Below are 15,602 nucleotides of genomic sequence, written 5' to 3'. Positions count from 1 at the left end.
AATCATTTTTTCACTTACCTTTTTTGTCATGAATGATTAATTAGAAGCAGTTCCCTGTGATATTTCTGCTACCACGAATTATTGTGGGAGATTATGCATTGATATCTTGGAATTTAGTTCTGTTTTTTCAGGATATGATGATAATTGAGAATAGTTAAGCAGTAAAATGGCTTAACAATGAGACAGTAACAAATAATGTATTCTACATCTAGGTAGAACGTAATGTAATGTAACCAATACAGTTTAAACTATTTTTTAAAAACTAAACCACAAGGGTGATAATGCTGCAATACAGTGTTGTTGTTTTGTTTTACATGACTTTCTTGGGTTTTCAGTGTTTTCTTAATTTGTATTGTTTGCTCCTCAAATAGTCTTTAAAACATTGTTTTGAATTGTCTCTTTTTTGGGTAAAACAGCAGAGGCAACATCTAGTGAAAAAGAAGAAGATGTGTTTATGGGAATGGTTTGTCCAGCTGGTACAAATCCAGATGATTCTCCTTTATATGTTCTGTGTTGCAATGATACTTGCAGCTTTACATGGACAGGTGCAGAGCATATAAATCAGGTAATTTGAGGAAAATTTGACTTGTATTTGGTCTACTAGATTCTTGGTATGGAGTAAAGACAATTGTCCTAAGCCTTTCATGGGGTGATTTTAGAATTTCTACCATTGTTTTAGTGCTGCTTTTATCCCTTTGGTAGTTCTTATTGATGCTTTTTATTTTGATGTTTTGACTTCTAATATTTTGTTTGGGGATCCATAATGAATTGGCTGAAATTAAGTCCCATTGAAATAAGTGGGCAAGTTAGTCATGATTAGTTTGGGTGTGGGATACCTTATATACTAGTGTATGAGTCAATGTCATGTATAAGTTAAGGGCAGATTTTGGGACCAGATTTTGATATAACCTGTGGATAAATCAAGGTTAAATCACAGAGCCATGTAACAAAGCATGAAGCAAAGGAAACCAGCGCCAAAGCACTTCATAAATTCTGCCAGACATAACTGTTTGCACTCTACCTAAAGGCTGGATAGATAAGGAGGTAACTACAGTAAATGGTGGCTGTACAATGTGTGTTAGAGGTTACCAATTTATGCGCAGGGCTGTAAAAACATGCTCATGTCAAAAAAGATGAAAAGGCAAAGAAAATACCAACTGTATGAACAGTGATTACAGCTTTAATCTTTAATGTGATATCTTACTCAAATCTTACAAAGCTTAATTCCTCATTGTTTGAATAAATAGTGAAACTGTTGTTTATGACGTTGGCATAAATGTCATCTGCACTGTCGCAATCCATTGAGTCATTATCTTGGTAGGTGGCACTGTCTTCTTCTTGCCTGTGGAGGCTGACTTTGGACTGCTCACATGCGTGCTGCTTGCAAAGTGTGCTCAGAGGGGGAAATGCCTGTTTTCCCCTCTCTTAATTAATCATTCATTCGTGGTGCTTCTGAGATTGTGGGCAGATACCTGCACACTGCGACCCAGTTTGCTGGGTTGCTTTTCAGTAACTCACTCCCTTAATCCCCCCCACCCATGGCCTGATCTGGGGCAATTGTTCTGGGAGGTTTTTCAGGGACCTGCAATGTGATTGCCCCAGACTGGGCCACAGGGCAGGTGGTCAAGGGAACAGATTGTCTAAAAGCAGCCTAGCAAACTTTTCCCCCCCAAGCTGGGTGGGACAGCCTCATGTCCTAGGAAACCAGCATTGACCCAAGGATAAGACAACCCAGGTTTTTAAAATTAATTTTGACCCAAATTTCTCAACTTATAGTTGAGTATATATGCTGTTTTCTTTGGGGCAGTACCCAAGTCCTCTCTCCTCTCCAAGCGAAATTTTTTTTGTTAGTTTTATTTATTGAAATATGTCTATCCCACCCTGTTTATCCTGCCCCAATTTTATTTTTAAGCCCAGTTATGGCTCAGTGTTGGAAGGAAACTTTGAGTTGCTGTGGAATGCAGGATCATCTCATATTTAATTCAGGAGTGCAGTTCAGGATTTTGCCACTCATCCCCTCACAATATGGTTGTAGGTCCTTTCCTTTGAGTTTTTGTGCTTCTCACTTTCAGGCATACTTTCCAGTTTTGGAAGTTCATCATATCCATAAAAATGAAGGATATGAGGAAACAGAAAATGCTGATAATGATAGCTCAAAATGAGGCTGATTAAACAAAGTTCCCTTTAGCAAAATTAGTATTCAGTGAGTTTTAGGCTTTTCCCATTTTTCTTCTTCACTTCTTTGTTTAAAAATGACACTCTTTTATCTGCTTGATACTGTGGAGGAATGCCTAATAACTTGCAGAATGTGTAATGATTTTATTTGTTGTACTATAATTTGGGTTCTTCTGTTTCAAATTTTAATTATTTTCTTTTCATAAATTGGCAAATGCAAAGTAATGCTAGATTTCTTGGAGTTAAACATTTTTAGCTCTACTTGTAACAAAATTTTAATAATTAAAAAAATATTTTAGCAACTTTGTAATTTTTATTTGAATAAACTAAGTCATGACTAACAGTAAAATCCTATACAGGGCTACTGGAAAATAAGAGCCATTGAGTTCAATGCGACTTATTCCCAATTAAGTGTGTATAAATACACTTACATTTCATTTAAAATATTTATAATCCTGCCTTTCAGTAGGAGTCTTCAGGTAGCTAACAAAGTTATTTCCAAGGATGCTAATAAACACAAAACCACTAAAAATAAAACCAAGTAGCAAGATCCAGTGATGTACAGTTGACCCTCCTTATCCATGCATTTTTTATACACAGATTCAATCATCCACGGCTTGAAAATATTTAAAAAAGGTATAAATTTCAAGTATCAAACCTTGATTTTCCCATTTTATATAAGGGACACCATTATGCTATGCCATTGTATTTAATAGGACTTGAGCATACACAGATTTTGTTATTCATGGGGGTTCCTGGAACCAAACCCCAGCAGATAACACGGGTCCACTGTACATTGGAAACTGCACCCTTAGAATTGGGGCCTCCCCTCCCCTCCCCTTTTTGATGCACATAGTGGGAAACAACCTTGTCTTTTATTTCAAGGATTGAAGGTTATTTGCCATTTATTATCTGACCTCTGTCTATCCATGGTTCCTTCTAGTTTATCTTCTGGCCCCCTTGGCTTCCAACCTGTGAACAACATTGTTGTCTAAATAGCACAGGAAGAGATCTACAAATGTTATACCTCTTCTTAAACCTTAATCCAATTTCTGCTGTAAATGTGATTTTCCCAATTACTGGCTTTTGGTGCTTTTAGCTTAATATTTCATATTGGAGGGCTAGCCATCTGTGGATCGTCACACCCCCATATTAGTCAGTGGGTATGTGGGCCTGCCGCCACCCATTGCTTAACATGGACTTGAAGTCCTGCAGCTTTTCCCATCTCAGGGCTGGGGATGGAACCAAACCCCTGTGGATGGAAAGGGCCCACTGTATAAAATGTAAAAAGAAAGTGAATTGCCAAACCTATAACAACTAGGTATTATAAAATTAATCATAGAATTTTGTTGTTTCTAAAATGCTGAATTTCATCCCCTTTTAGGATATCTTTGAATGCCGAACATGTGGTTTGTTGGAATCCCTATGCTGTTGTACAGAGTGTGCAAGAGTGTGCCATAAAGGTCACGATTGCAAGTATGTGCATTTTATCCCTAAACTGAGGTTTCAATAAGCTGTTGTATGACCTAAGTAGTTATTGTTTAAATCTGCTTGAAAACAGTACTACTTCATTTTTCTTAAATGCTCTGATAATATAGTCTGGATTTTTAGTGGGTGGGCAGATGACACAGGAAGATTGAATTTGCAACTGTGAGGCTTCTCCCTGTTTCAGGGATAGGGAAGGCAGAGGTAAACAATTGGACATCTTTCTCATCAGTTTTTGTTGCTACTGACAAGAGGCATAGTAGAGAGTGGACACAGCCATTTTAGTTTGGACTCATGATAGGAAAAGAAGTGGCTACTTCACATGCAAAGCCATCATTGTTCTCACACATAAACAAGGTGACTTGGAATGTAGCATTCAGATAAATATGGCTTGATAGGGTTAACAGATTTTTAAATGCACATGTTATATTTCTGGAACTTGATTCTGTTGCTTATTGGTGTATTTTGATATTTGAGATACAGATATTTATTCTGTTTTCAGGCTTAAACGCACATCTCCTACAGCATACTGCGACTGCTGGGAAAAATGCAAATGCAAAACATTAATTGCAGGACAAAAATCAGCTCGCCTTGATCTTCTTTTCCGACTGCTTACCACCACAAATCTTGTCACCATGCCAAATAGCAGGTAAGCTTTTGCTTATTACGAATAATTTTTACCAGAAAAGTCCAGTATAGTTCCCTGTCTTACCTCTGTGCATGTGTGCTTTACAGGGGAGAGCATCTTCTGTTGTTCTTAGTACAGACAGTTGCACGACAAACAGTAGAACATTGCCAGTATAGGCCGCCACGCATTAGGGAAGATCGTAATCGCAAAACTGCAAACCCTGAAGGTAGCAAATTTTTTTACACTCAAGATTTTTTCTTACAGTAGAAATCTTTCTGGTATAATGACCCATGTGGATTTCCTTTATTTATTTGCACTTCAGATTCAGATATGCCTGATCATGATTTAGAACCTCCACGTTTTGCCCAGCTTGCCTTGGAACGTGTATTACAAGATTGGAATGCACTGAAATCTATGATCATGTTTGGTTCACAGGAGAACAAAGACCCGTGTGTATTTATTGCCTTTGTTTCAATTGCATTTGTAAACTGATTTTTGTATCACAGATTTAAAACTTACATTATATTTCTTCTTCCATTACTTTCTTTCACTTTTTTCCAAGTCTTAGTGCAAGCAGTAGGATTGGTCATCTTTTGCCAGAAGAACAAGTATATCTTAATCAGCAGAGTGGTACAATTCGGCTGGACTGTTTTACACACTGTCTGATTGTGAAGTGTACAGCAGATATTTTGGTAAGGCACATTTTGTGTTTCTAAAACTAGAGCACCCAAAATAGTACACTATACAGATCTGATTTTCCTATAGAATTATATTTTGACTGGTTTGGAAATATAAGTAGTGGCACATTTATCCTACTCTTATATGAATTGTTTTCCTAAAGAACCTGTATCGTTACAGAACAGTACATATTATGCTAATAAATTGTTCTCTACAGCTCTTAGATACTTTGCTGGGGACTCTTGTTAAAGAATTGCAAAACAAATACACACCAGGTCGCAGGGAAGAAGCAATTTCTGTCACAATGAGGTTTCTGCGTTCCGTGGCAAGAGTTTTTGTCATCCTTAGTGTGGAAATGGCTTCTTCAAAAAAAAAAAAGTAAGCTTGTGTTTTTTTCTAAACATACCATGGAGGAAATAGAAAAGAACTTGGGGATGTAATTTTATATTGTCAGTGATGTAGTAATCTGTTCATTGTAATGAAACAAAAAACTTACACACAATAACTGGCAAGTGGTAATCCTTGCTAGTTACATGCAATCATCTGCTGTGCTCATCCAAGTGAAGTAGAAATGTCGTGCACCATATTTCTTGTTTTTTTTAAAATAAACTAAAGATTGCAAATTAAATAAATATTTCAGTTTACAAAGTACTACATAGAAGTTGGTTGTCTTATAGTTACTATGTGTGTTGTTCTGTGGCTTCCTACATAAATTCAGTTAAATTGTGAAATCAGTTGCACTGATAGTACTTTTGAAATATTTGCAATTTTAAAACTAACATAATGGTTAGTTTTCACTGAATGCACTGAGTGGAATAGAAGTTTCTGTTCATCTTAGTAAAAATTCTGCAAGGTTGCTCATATCAGAAGTATGAAAGATGCATTCTGATGAAATGTTCTGCCCCTCTCATTATTGTATAGTACCATTAGTGTGCGTGGTGTTTTAAAAGTATATATTAGAACAGTTTCCTCTCCACCAAAGAGTTTACAATCTAACATGCAAAGTGGATGGACAGTGACGTAAACTGGAAGGCCCTGTGTAGTTAGTTGTTCCTTCTGTATCTCCTTTTGTTTTGTTACAGGCTGAATATAGGGCATGGAAGCTAGTGGTTTTTGCCAAAGGCATAATAGAAAAAGTTGATTGGGGGAGAAAATTTCAATGAAGTAAGAGAGGTGACAGCACACAGGTGTTTGAAGAGAAGGAGGAGGCAGTTTTGAGAATATGGAAGAAATGGCAGAGGCTTTTTGAGGAAGCAGATAGCTGATGATGGAAAAGCTGGAGGAGTGAAGGTCATGAACATGATGCATCTGGGTATAAAGGCAGAGAGATAAGGCAAGGGAAAACTTCATATAAATAAAGACACAGATTGGAGAAGTACTGTGTAATCACCGTAATAAAAGTTGTGATGGCAGGAGAATGTTGGATAGAAGTGAAGGAACCAACATGAGAACATGGGGGGAACTAAGAAGAGACTATGGGGAGAAGAATGTAATAGTCTAGATGAGAGATGACAGGGCACAGAAGAAAAAAGACCAACAGGACAAAGAGCATTTTTTATACTGTTTGTAAAGGGAGAAATTACATGGCTTGGTTGTAGATTGAGCATGAGAACACAGCAATTTTATTTCAGCTCTCTGGAGGGAAAGCCATTAAATAAGACTTGCCCTATTTTACATATTTTCTTTATTCTTTTCATACACACATTAATATGCATATTTCCTGTTCTTTTTCTTTTCCAGTAACTTTATTCCACAACCAATTGGAAAATGTAAACGGGTATTCCAAGCTTTGCTACCCTATGCTGTGGAAGAATTGTGCAATGTAGCAGAATCCCTTATTATCCCAGTCAGAATGGGCATTGCACGACCTACGGCACCCTTTACATTGGCAAGCACTAGCATAGATGCCATGCAAGGCAGTGAAGAACTGTTCTCAGTTGAACCACTGCCTCCACGACCATCGTCTGATCAGTCCAGCAGGTAATTGTATTGGTTTATTGTTACAGTTACACCTTTGAAACTTTGTATATAATTCTTAGCAGAGTATCATGTTCTTCCTTTTGCAGATAGATTTATCGCAGAGTGATAGTCAGATACTCTTGGTGTATTTCTGTACAAACAAAGGGTATAAGTATTGTTTCACTTATATCACACTAAAGAAGCTCAAAATGTTCAGAATGATAACAGAGTGCAGAATAATAGTGAAGCATTTATGCAGTTTTAGGAGGGTAGCAAAATATTTCACATAATACTAGAACCTCAAATGTATCTGAAAAACTGACCATATCTGAAGAAAATAATGGTTATAGAGAAAGGAAGTTGATATTCTATAAACCATTCTCTAATAATTTATTATTAACATCTTTGGGGTATGGGGAGGCAATTCTTATAAAGTTATGTAGCTATGGAAGATTTTCTCTATTACATCAGAGATGTGTGGCTCTCTAGATCGTGTTTGACTGCAGAGTTTACCACCCTTAATCATTGGCTGCAACTTGTATTTCAATGTATTTTTATTTATTACTGTATTTTTGCTGTGTCCTTGTTTTAGTCATTTTGTTCAGTGATGACTTTTTATTCAAGGCTTTCAGTTTTATTTAAAAAAGTATTCATGTATGTATGTGGTTTTAATGGTTTTAGCCTACTCTGCTGTTTTAACTTGGAGATTTGTTTACTATGCTTCCACTCCCATTTCGATTATTTTATTGTTTTTATCTGGAATTGTTTAAAATAGTTTATATTGTTTTAAGTTTATGCTATCCTGAGATTTCACAATAAGAGGATGGGATAGAAATACAGTGCGCCCGTGCCATACGCGCTCAAGCCGCGGGGCACGCGCGGGGCGGAAGGGGCGGCGCGTCCCATTCAATTGAATGGGCACACGCGCCCGTTACGCCCCATGCACGCACGCGCCGCCGCACCCGAGCCCCATTGTCTCCAATGGGGCTCGAGCATAGGCGGAATTCGCCTTACGCGGCGGGATCCGGAACGGATCCCCCACGTAAGGCGAGGATGCACTGTATTTTAATAAATATAATAAGTAAATAAAAATGTTGTTAATCACATTAGATGATACTGTTGAGAGAAAGGCAGGAGGATATAAATAAAATAGAGTTGCACTGAAACAATACCCATAGTGCCTCACATTCTTTACTCCATTTTAAATTGGTTCTTTTCTGATAAGAAAAGCAAAATGAATTGTGTTTAATTTTTTTACTATATTTCAGCTTTCTCTTCTTTTTCTCTTGTAGTTCCAGCCAGTCTCAGTCTTCCTATATCATTAGGAATCCACAGCAAAGGCGGATCAGTCAGTCTCAGCCTGTTCGTGGTAGAGATGAGGAACAAGATGACATTGTGTCAGCAGATGTGGAAGAGGTTATTGTCGTAATTGTTTTCAGTGGAGACATTGTATTTATTTTGAAGTAGATAGCTCTTTGGAAGTTAAACTCATTTGATACAGGAATGCATAGTATACAGCCTTGTTAGCACTGGGGTACAAATATGTCCACACACAGAAGACTGCCAGCCAGGAAGACAAACAACATTGCCGAGTCTGGAAGTAGTTCACAAGTGGTGAGGTTCTTCCAAAGAGGCTTTTAATTTTAGTTGCAGCAAATATTTACAATCACGATGCAGCAATATTTACACAAACCAGCATGATGCTCCACCATCAACTGACATCCACACCACCACATTGTGCACTGGAGCATTCATTCTTATATACACAAACACAGCTAGGATTCTGATTCAACCCCCTGCTAGTGTTTCATCAGCTTCCTGTCATGTAGCCACAATGACAGTGCAGTTTGGAACTGCTATGACTCATCTCCATGCTCATGTGGCATTAGCTTCCTCTGAGTCAGCATTTCCTCTTTAACCCATTGCATGCACCTGAGACGTTTTACACAGCCTTGGGCAAAAATATACTGACAAGCCTGTGGTGTTATAGCTGGTCACAGTCCAACACTCAAGCCACCCACCATGCTGATAATCTATTAATTGGTATGTATTCACTGTGATGCAGCTGTAACACCACAGGCAGTGTACTATTCACTCCTGTATCAAATGAATTTAACTAGGGTTTGAATGCCTGCTCAGACATGGAAACCACTGGGTGACCTTGAGCAAGTCACATTCTTTCAGTCTTAAAGGAAAGTAGTGGCAAACCTCTGAATAAATCTTGCTAAGAAAACCCTTGCCAAACGGGGACAACTTGAGAGCATATAACAATATCAGATACCAAAACATGTGCAACTTCACTGTGATAAAAGACGAAAAACAGTGCCATGTTACCTTGTAGCATCAGAACTTTTCAGTTGTTTTAATATGTTTACAGAATGTTTACATTGTTTTTGTTTTTAAAGTTACTGTTTAAACTGATCTTATTGTAAATTAGCCACACAGAGAAGTTATGATATTGGGTTGGATATAAATATTTTAATATTTTGATAAATAAAATTGTGATATAACATCTTAGAAAACAGCGTACCATTACTTGATCTTTCATAGTCAGTAAACTTCTTAATCATTTAGCTGGAATAGAAGCTACAAGTGCAAAGGGTCCATTACATTCAGTTAAATTGTGCAATATATGTCCTTGAAGGTCATAAAATGTTGCCTAGTATAAACATTTCTTGTTCCAGGTTGAAGTAGTTGAGGGAGTAGCTGGAGAGGAGGACCATCATGATGAACAAGAAGAACATGGCGAGGAAAATGCTGAGGCAGAAGGACAGCATGATGAGCACGATGAAGATGGTATATTTGAGCATATGTGTTAGCCCATTCAACTATAATGGAAGGGAGACAGTATTGCTTAAGTGCAATTCCATTCACTCAGTGGAATTTCTGTTTCTCTTTCCCCTTTTAATGTCCCCTGAAAATCTGCTCTGAGGTGTTGTCCAACCCTTCAGAGCAGATATTGAGGGTGTGTGAGGAGCTGCAGCAGAAAGATATCAGCCCTTATTCTACTGATAAAATGAGTTTCATCATCTGGAAAACTGAATTGGATTTCACTCACAGTGTAGACATATAAAATAGTCCTGTGTAGACTACTGAAAAGGAAGACCTTATTTTTTTGAGTTTTACTTTTAAGCAAGTGCACATTGCTGCAAATTCACTCTCATGATCAACTTTTCAAATTGATTTCAGTGGGAATCAAACATCAATTTAATCAGATACAACTTACAGAGATTGTCATGCGAAGGGATCCATAAAACAGGCTTTCCTTTTGTTAATAAATTCCCTTTTACCCAAATGGCATATTGCTATGTCTAAGGGAGCAATTCTGTGTTATTATGTAGAACAGGAAAGCTATAGACCCATGACAATGAAACAGGAGACTGGGGGGAAATTATGGCTTTCTGTGGGGGTGGTAAGGAATGGGAGTAATTAAAATGGGAAAATAGCTTTTTGAAGAATCTTAACTGTTCTGTAACGTAGCTTGCTGTGTTAACATAGTTCCATAAATTTAATACACTTCACACTAGGAAGTGATATGGAGTTGGATTTACTAGCAGCAGCAGAAACTGAGAGTGACAGTGAGAGTAACCATAGCAACCAGGACAATGCTAGTGGGCGCAGAAGTGTTGTTACAGCAGCTACAGCAGGATCAGAAGCAGGTAACAAACTTTTTTTTATCAGCCTTCATTGTGATTCTATTATATTTTTGCCCCAGTAGATTGACTCAGTTTTTAAAAAATCTGAACAGAAATTGCTCTAGCTTCTATAAGCTAGATGGGGTTTAGCCTTAGAAGGGCTGCATGCTTATTACTGTATGAATGGTCTTTTTCATAGTATAAATGGCAAACTTAAAATGCATAAAGCAAATAGAGCTAACAATGTGAAAAATGCATTAGGATGGAAAAACTTGCTTTTTTAAAAGCGTACTGCAGAAGAAATGAGTATCACAGTATACTCTGGGAATCTGGACTTTTAATCTTCTCAACAGTTAGTCCCACTGAAGTCAATGAAACTACATCAGTTTAAACAGTCATTGAGTTATTCCCTGATAGATATATTTCTACAAGAAAATTGAAAGACATGCTCCTCATGATTTATATCTATTCCACAGGTGCTAGCAGTGTCCCTGCATTTTTTTCTGAGGACGACTCTCAGTCAAATGACACCAGTGATTCTGATAGCAGTAGCAGCCAGAGTGATGATATTGAGCAAGAGACATTTATGCTAGATGAACCTCTGGAGCGAACAACAAGCAGCTCACATGCCAATGGTGCTGCCCAGGCCCCTCGCTCGATGCAGTGGGCTGTGCGTAATACCCAGAATCAGAGGACAACTAGCACTGCACCATCCAGTACCTCTGCTCCAGCAGGTATTCTGAAAGTTGGTTTTGTACACCACTGTGTCTGCTTTTTCGGGTTTGTTAGCTAAGGGGTTTATGTATATAAAAAATTGTTAAGGAGGTTTTGTTCTTGTTAACTGCCTTCAATTTGATCCCTGCTCATGGTGACCGTATCAGTATTGTCCCCAGCCTGCCATGTAGTATTTGTTGGTTATATAAGATTTATGAATAGGATGAAGTGTTACTTTGGTTCACCTGTTGATCATTGTTTGTTTTTTCTTTTTTCCTTTAGCGAGTTCAGCGGGTTTAATTTACATTGATCCCTCAAACCTACGTCGGAGTGGTACCATCAGTACAAGTGCAGCAGCTGCAGCTGCAGCTCTTGAGGCTAGCAATGCTAGCAGCTATTTAACATCAGCAAGCAGTTTGGCAAGGGCGTACAGCATTGTGATCCGACAGATATCTGATCTAATGGGCTTGATCCCCAAGTATAACCACTTGGTGTATTCTCAGATCCCAGCTGCAGTGAAACTGACATACCAAGATGCAGTAAATCTTCAGGTAAGATGCACCAGAAATATCCTGATTTCCACATTTAAAAATTTAAAGGGAATTTTACCTACAACATTTTAACTCTTTAGTACTACCCTTTCGTTAAGTATACTTTCTTCAGTCATCATCTTAGTTGCATGCTCATTGCCCACTAGCTTCATTCCTTTTCTCTGTAAACATTTACTCTCTTCTCATCTAATGAGTGACATTTCCTCTCTGTGTAGCAGGTGAAAATTTTTACTCACCAGATGTTTTGTACAGGAGAAGTACTTGTTGAAGCAGTATAGTTCAGAGACAAGGAAACTGTTTTATGTTGAGGTTTCCATTCCAGCAGTGGTTGGGTCCAGAATCTGAAGAGGTCAGGGCAAAAACATCCATTCATGGACAGCTCTGTTTGCCAATCCAGGGGCTATCAGTCTACATACCCATGCAAGCCTGCATCTGCCCTTCCTTGTAACAGTAGGCAAAATGAAAGAGGCTGGAAACAGGTTGGCAAGCAAGACAATCCTTCTGTGGTCACTTTGAGTAGTCCTGTTGTTGCTTCCCCGTGATAGAAGAGGCATCTGAGAAATTATAGATAATACTGGGCTAGAGAGGCAAAACATCTGGAGCAACGGGTGATTCAGATGAGTTTGAAAGTGGCTGTAGGAAAATTGAGATGGACCAAAGACTGAGTGTGTATACAAGTCTTTCTGAAACTTTACCGACTTCAGACAAAACAAAGTGCCTGGAGTTGTACATTGTGATTGTCAAGCTTTCTGGTCTATAGCTGAATTAGGCTGAAGGAAATACAAACCTTGTTGCATTCTGATGTAGAAAACAGCATTTGGAGGTTGTGGAACAAGCTGTGCCAGGTAGCACCAACAAGTGTTTGTCTATGCCAGAGTGAGGTAAAACTGCCCCACCCCTAAAAGCTTAGGGAAATTTGCCTCGGGTCCTGAAAGTGAACCAAGCTTCCCACTTTCACTGTGCACCATGACTCTGCAAAAAGCTGGTACAAGGTTTGGGCCACCATAACAAGAGTCTGTTTATTTGTTTACATTGCTTTCCTTTTCCTCCACATAATTTTAAAAATAATTTACTACATTTATATATACAAAACTGCATCATGTGAAAAGTTTTTGTTTTCTTGTGATACAGAGGAATTTCCAAAGAAAGCAGATAACTTGTATAAACTGTGCAAAGAAAAACTATAACAAAATAAATTGATTAGAGTTTGTTTAAATTCTTATGAAGTGAAATAGATTGTGTGTTTCAGTGTGTCAGAAAGGTAATGGATAATTGACAATCATAGGATATATTTGTTTGTTTTGTTTTTTAGAACTATGTTGAGGAAAAACTTATTCCTACTTGGAATTGGATGGTGAGCATTATGGACTCCACCGAAGCTCAACTCCGTTACGGTTCTGCACTTGCATCTGCTGGAGATCCAGGGCACCCAAACCATCCTCTGCATGCATCACAGAACTCAACCAGGAGAGAGAGGATGACAGCACGTGAGGAAGCTAGCCTAAGAACTTTGGAGGGTAGGAGGTATGAAAAAGTATCTTAACAGTTGTATTTTACATTAGAGTACCCTACCACGACACCCTTGCTACATAAATAATTATTTAACTCCAAGACAACATTAAAGCAATCCAACTCCAGTGGCAGTGTTTCTCATACATTAATCATCCTGTTAGGGAGAGCTATAAATGATGCATTTTAAGGCCTAGCATATGTAGTATGTATTTTTATTTTTATTGTTGTTACAGGCGTGCTACTTTGCTCAGTGCTCGACAGGGCATGATGTCTGCAAGGGGGGACTTCTTAAATTATGCCCTCTCCTTGATGCGTTCACACAATGATGAACATTCTGATGTTCTACCAGTTCTGGATGTCTGCTCTTTGAAACATGTAGCGTACGTTTTTCAAGCTCTCATCTATTGGATTAAAGCGATGAACCAACAGACAACATTGGATACACCTCAATTAGAACGGAAAAGGTATGGAAGCCAGTTGTGTAATGGAAATATGTATAGCTGTCCATCTGGGAGGGTGATGATGTTTCTCCCTTCACCAATACAATTTAAAACAAGCATTTTGGAGTATATTGGTAATTTGTATCAGACATTAAACCTGGACATGTGGCTAGCCTAATTTTATTTTTAAATGATGCATCTCTAATAATAAAGTACAATTAAACCTTGAACTGAGAAACTATGAACTATGAGAATAGGTTAAACCTGTTCATCTACAGTATTTTCATGGTGAAAGTGCTCTCAATTTACTTGCTTTTCAGAAAACATTAAGGGTTGCAAAGTTGAGCATCTCAATCTGTTCCATCAGAGTTCTGTGTTTGCCCAGGAGAGTGACCAGTGCTGATAGGGAAATGGGGGAATAAGACTTTCAATACTATTGATCATTGTATCGTTTTGGATCATATATCTGGGTTCAGCATAGTGGTACTGCTTTGCAGTGTTTGCACTCTCTTCTGGGTCATCATGCTCCAGAAATCAATACTATGGAGATTCCCGAAGGTTCCTCTTTTGTCTCCTATCCTTTTAGTTACATGAAGCCAGTTAGTTAGGTTGTTCAAATTTGTAGGGAATGATTTTGCCAGTAGACTGGTAGTATTAATCTGCTTCTTATTTTCATTGAATTCTGGCCTGGAATGGATGTTTGAGACAAATGATAGTTTGAATGAAGGTGAACAGATTTCAACTTAATCCATAGAGGAGGGAGACCTTTTGCCATGAACTGGGCCTGCCCTCTAAATGGGCAGGTTTCATAGTACATATGTAGCCAGCATTATCCCAGGATATCCACAGCTCTGGCTAATTCCTCAGATCTGTCTGATACTGACAGATAAAGCTTTGACTGCTGTTATTATAGCAGTGATTTTTAATTGCTTCCTTGTCCTTCATGTCTTCTTTTCTTATCTTCTCAAATTTTTACTTCAAAAAGTTTTTTTAAATAATTATAATTCCGAAGCTATCTATTCACAAAAGTAGATCCCCATTCATGTTGTAAATAAGTAAGTAACTGTTTCCAATCTTTTTTGAAACCATCTATCATTTTCTTCTTTATTAAATAGGTTAGCTTATCAGATTCTATATAATCATATACCTTCAATAACCAGCTTTTTATCGTTGGACATTCTTTAGTTTTCCAATTAGAAGCATACACTATCCTAACTGCTACTATCAGATTAAAAAAAAATCAATTTCTCAAATTCTCTTTCCAATATTTCATCTGTGATCATACCTAACAAATGCATTTTAGATAGCAGTGATTTTAATATGTGCTTTTTAGTGAAAATGGTTCTAAAAATAAAATGTGGCTGCTTGCTTAATGACAGGGGTGAGTGACTGTATGAATTCACTTTACTGGTTTTAAAAAATTTTCACTGGCTACCAGTATGTTTCCGAAACCAATTCATGGAAAATTTAACAGCCATAAATGGGCACAAGAAAGCTGTTCAACATAATTATATTACATGTTATAGATATATTAATATTTCTTTTTGGCATTTATATAATTTTTAATTGGGTTCTGCAAAGCTTCGAAGAAACTGATTGCACTTATTTCTCTTGCACGTTTTTGGTTAGTTTATTGAATTTTTAAATATTTTAAAAATATTTTATAGATCAACCTTTGATATATTATTAATAATGTTTATATACATGATGTGCAGTACATGTTTGGTACTAAGCATTTATTTGCATGTATAGTTGCAGCACTGTATTATAAAATGTGCATATAATAATAATAATAATAATAATAATAATAATAATAATAATAATA

The 15,602-nt window shown here is 37.5% G+C and overlaps 1 protein-coding gene across 1 annotated transcript in view; it reads left to right on the top strand.

Annotated features, from left to right (window-relative positions):
• LOC121929150 (E3 ubiquitin-protein ligase UBR5-like) overlaps positions 1-15,602 on the top strand; it is a 92,494-nt gene that overhangs the window by 47,743 nt on the left and 29,149 nt on the right. The window contains exons 27-41 of the mRNA XM_042464461.1: positions 417-565; positions 3,560-3,651; positions 4,163-4,309; positions 4,396-4,514; positions 4,611-4,737; positions 4,851-4,980; positions 5,184-5,344; positions 6,707-6,946; positions 8,218-8,341; positions 9,610-9,721; positions 10,453-10,584; positions 11,037-11,294; positions 11,557-11,825; positions 13,138-13,349; positions 13,571-13,911. Coding sequence (XP_042320395.1) covers positions 417-565; positions 3,560-3,651; positions 4,163-4,309; positions 4,396-4,514; positions 4,611-4,737; positions 4,851-4,980; positions 5,184-5,344; positions 6,707-6,946; positions 8,218-8,341; positions 9,610-9,721; positions 10,453-10,584; positions 11,037-11,294; positions 11,557-11,825; positions 13,138-13,349; positions 13,571-13,911 — 2,613 coding nt within the window. The remainder of the gene's footprint in view (positions 1-416; positions 566-3,559; positions 3,652-4,162; positions 4,310-4,395; positions 4,515-4,610; positions 4,738-4,850; positions 4,981-5,183; positions 5,345-6,706; positions 6,947-8,217; positions 8,342-9,609; positions 9,722-10,452; positions 10,585-11,036; positions 11,295-11,556; positions 11,826-13,137; positions 13,350-13,570; positions 13,912-15,602) is intronic.

The sequence above is a fragment of the Sceloporus undulatus genome, chromosome 4 (assembly GCF_019175285.1).
Source record: "Sceloporus undulatus isolate JIND9_A2432 ecotype Alabama chromosome 4, SceUnd_v1.1, whole genome shotgun sequence".
NCBI classification, from domain to species: domain Eukaryota; kingdom Metazoa; phylum Chordata; class Lepidosauria; order Squamata; family Phrynosomatidae; genus Sceloporus; species Sceloporus undulatus.
This window is presented reverse-complemented; position numbering and strand designations above follow the sequence as displayed.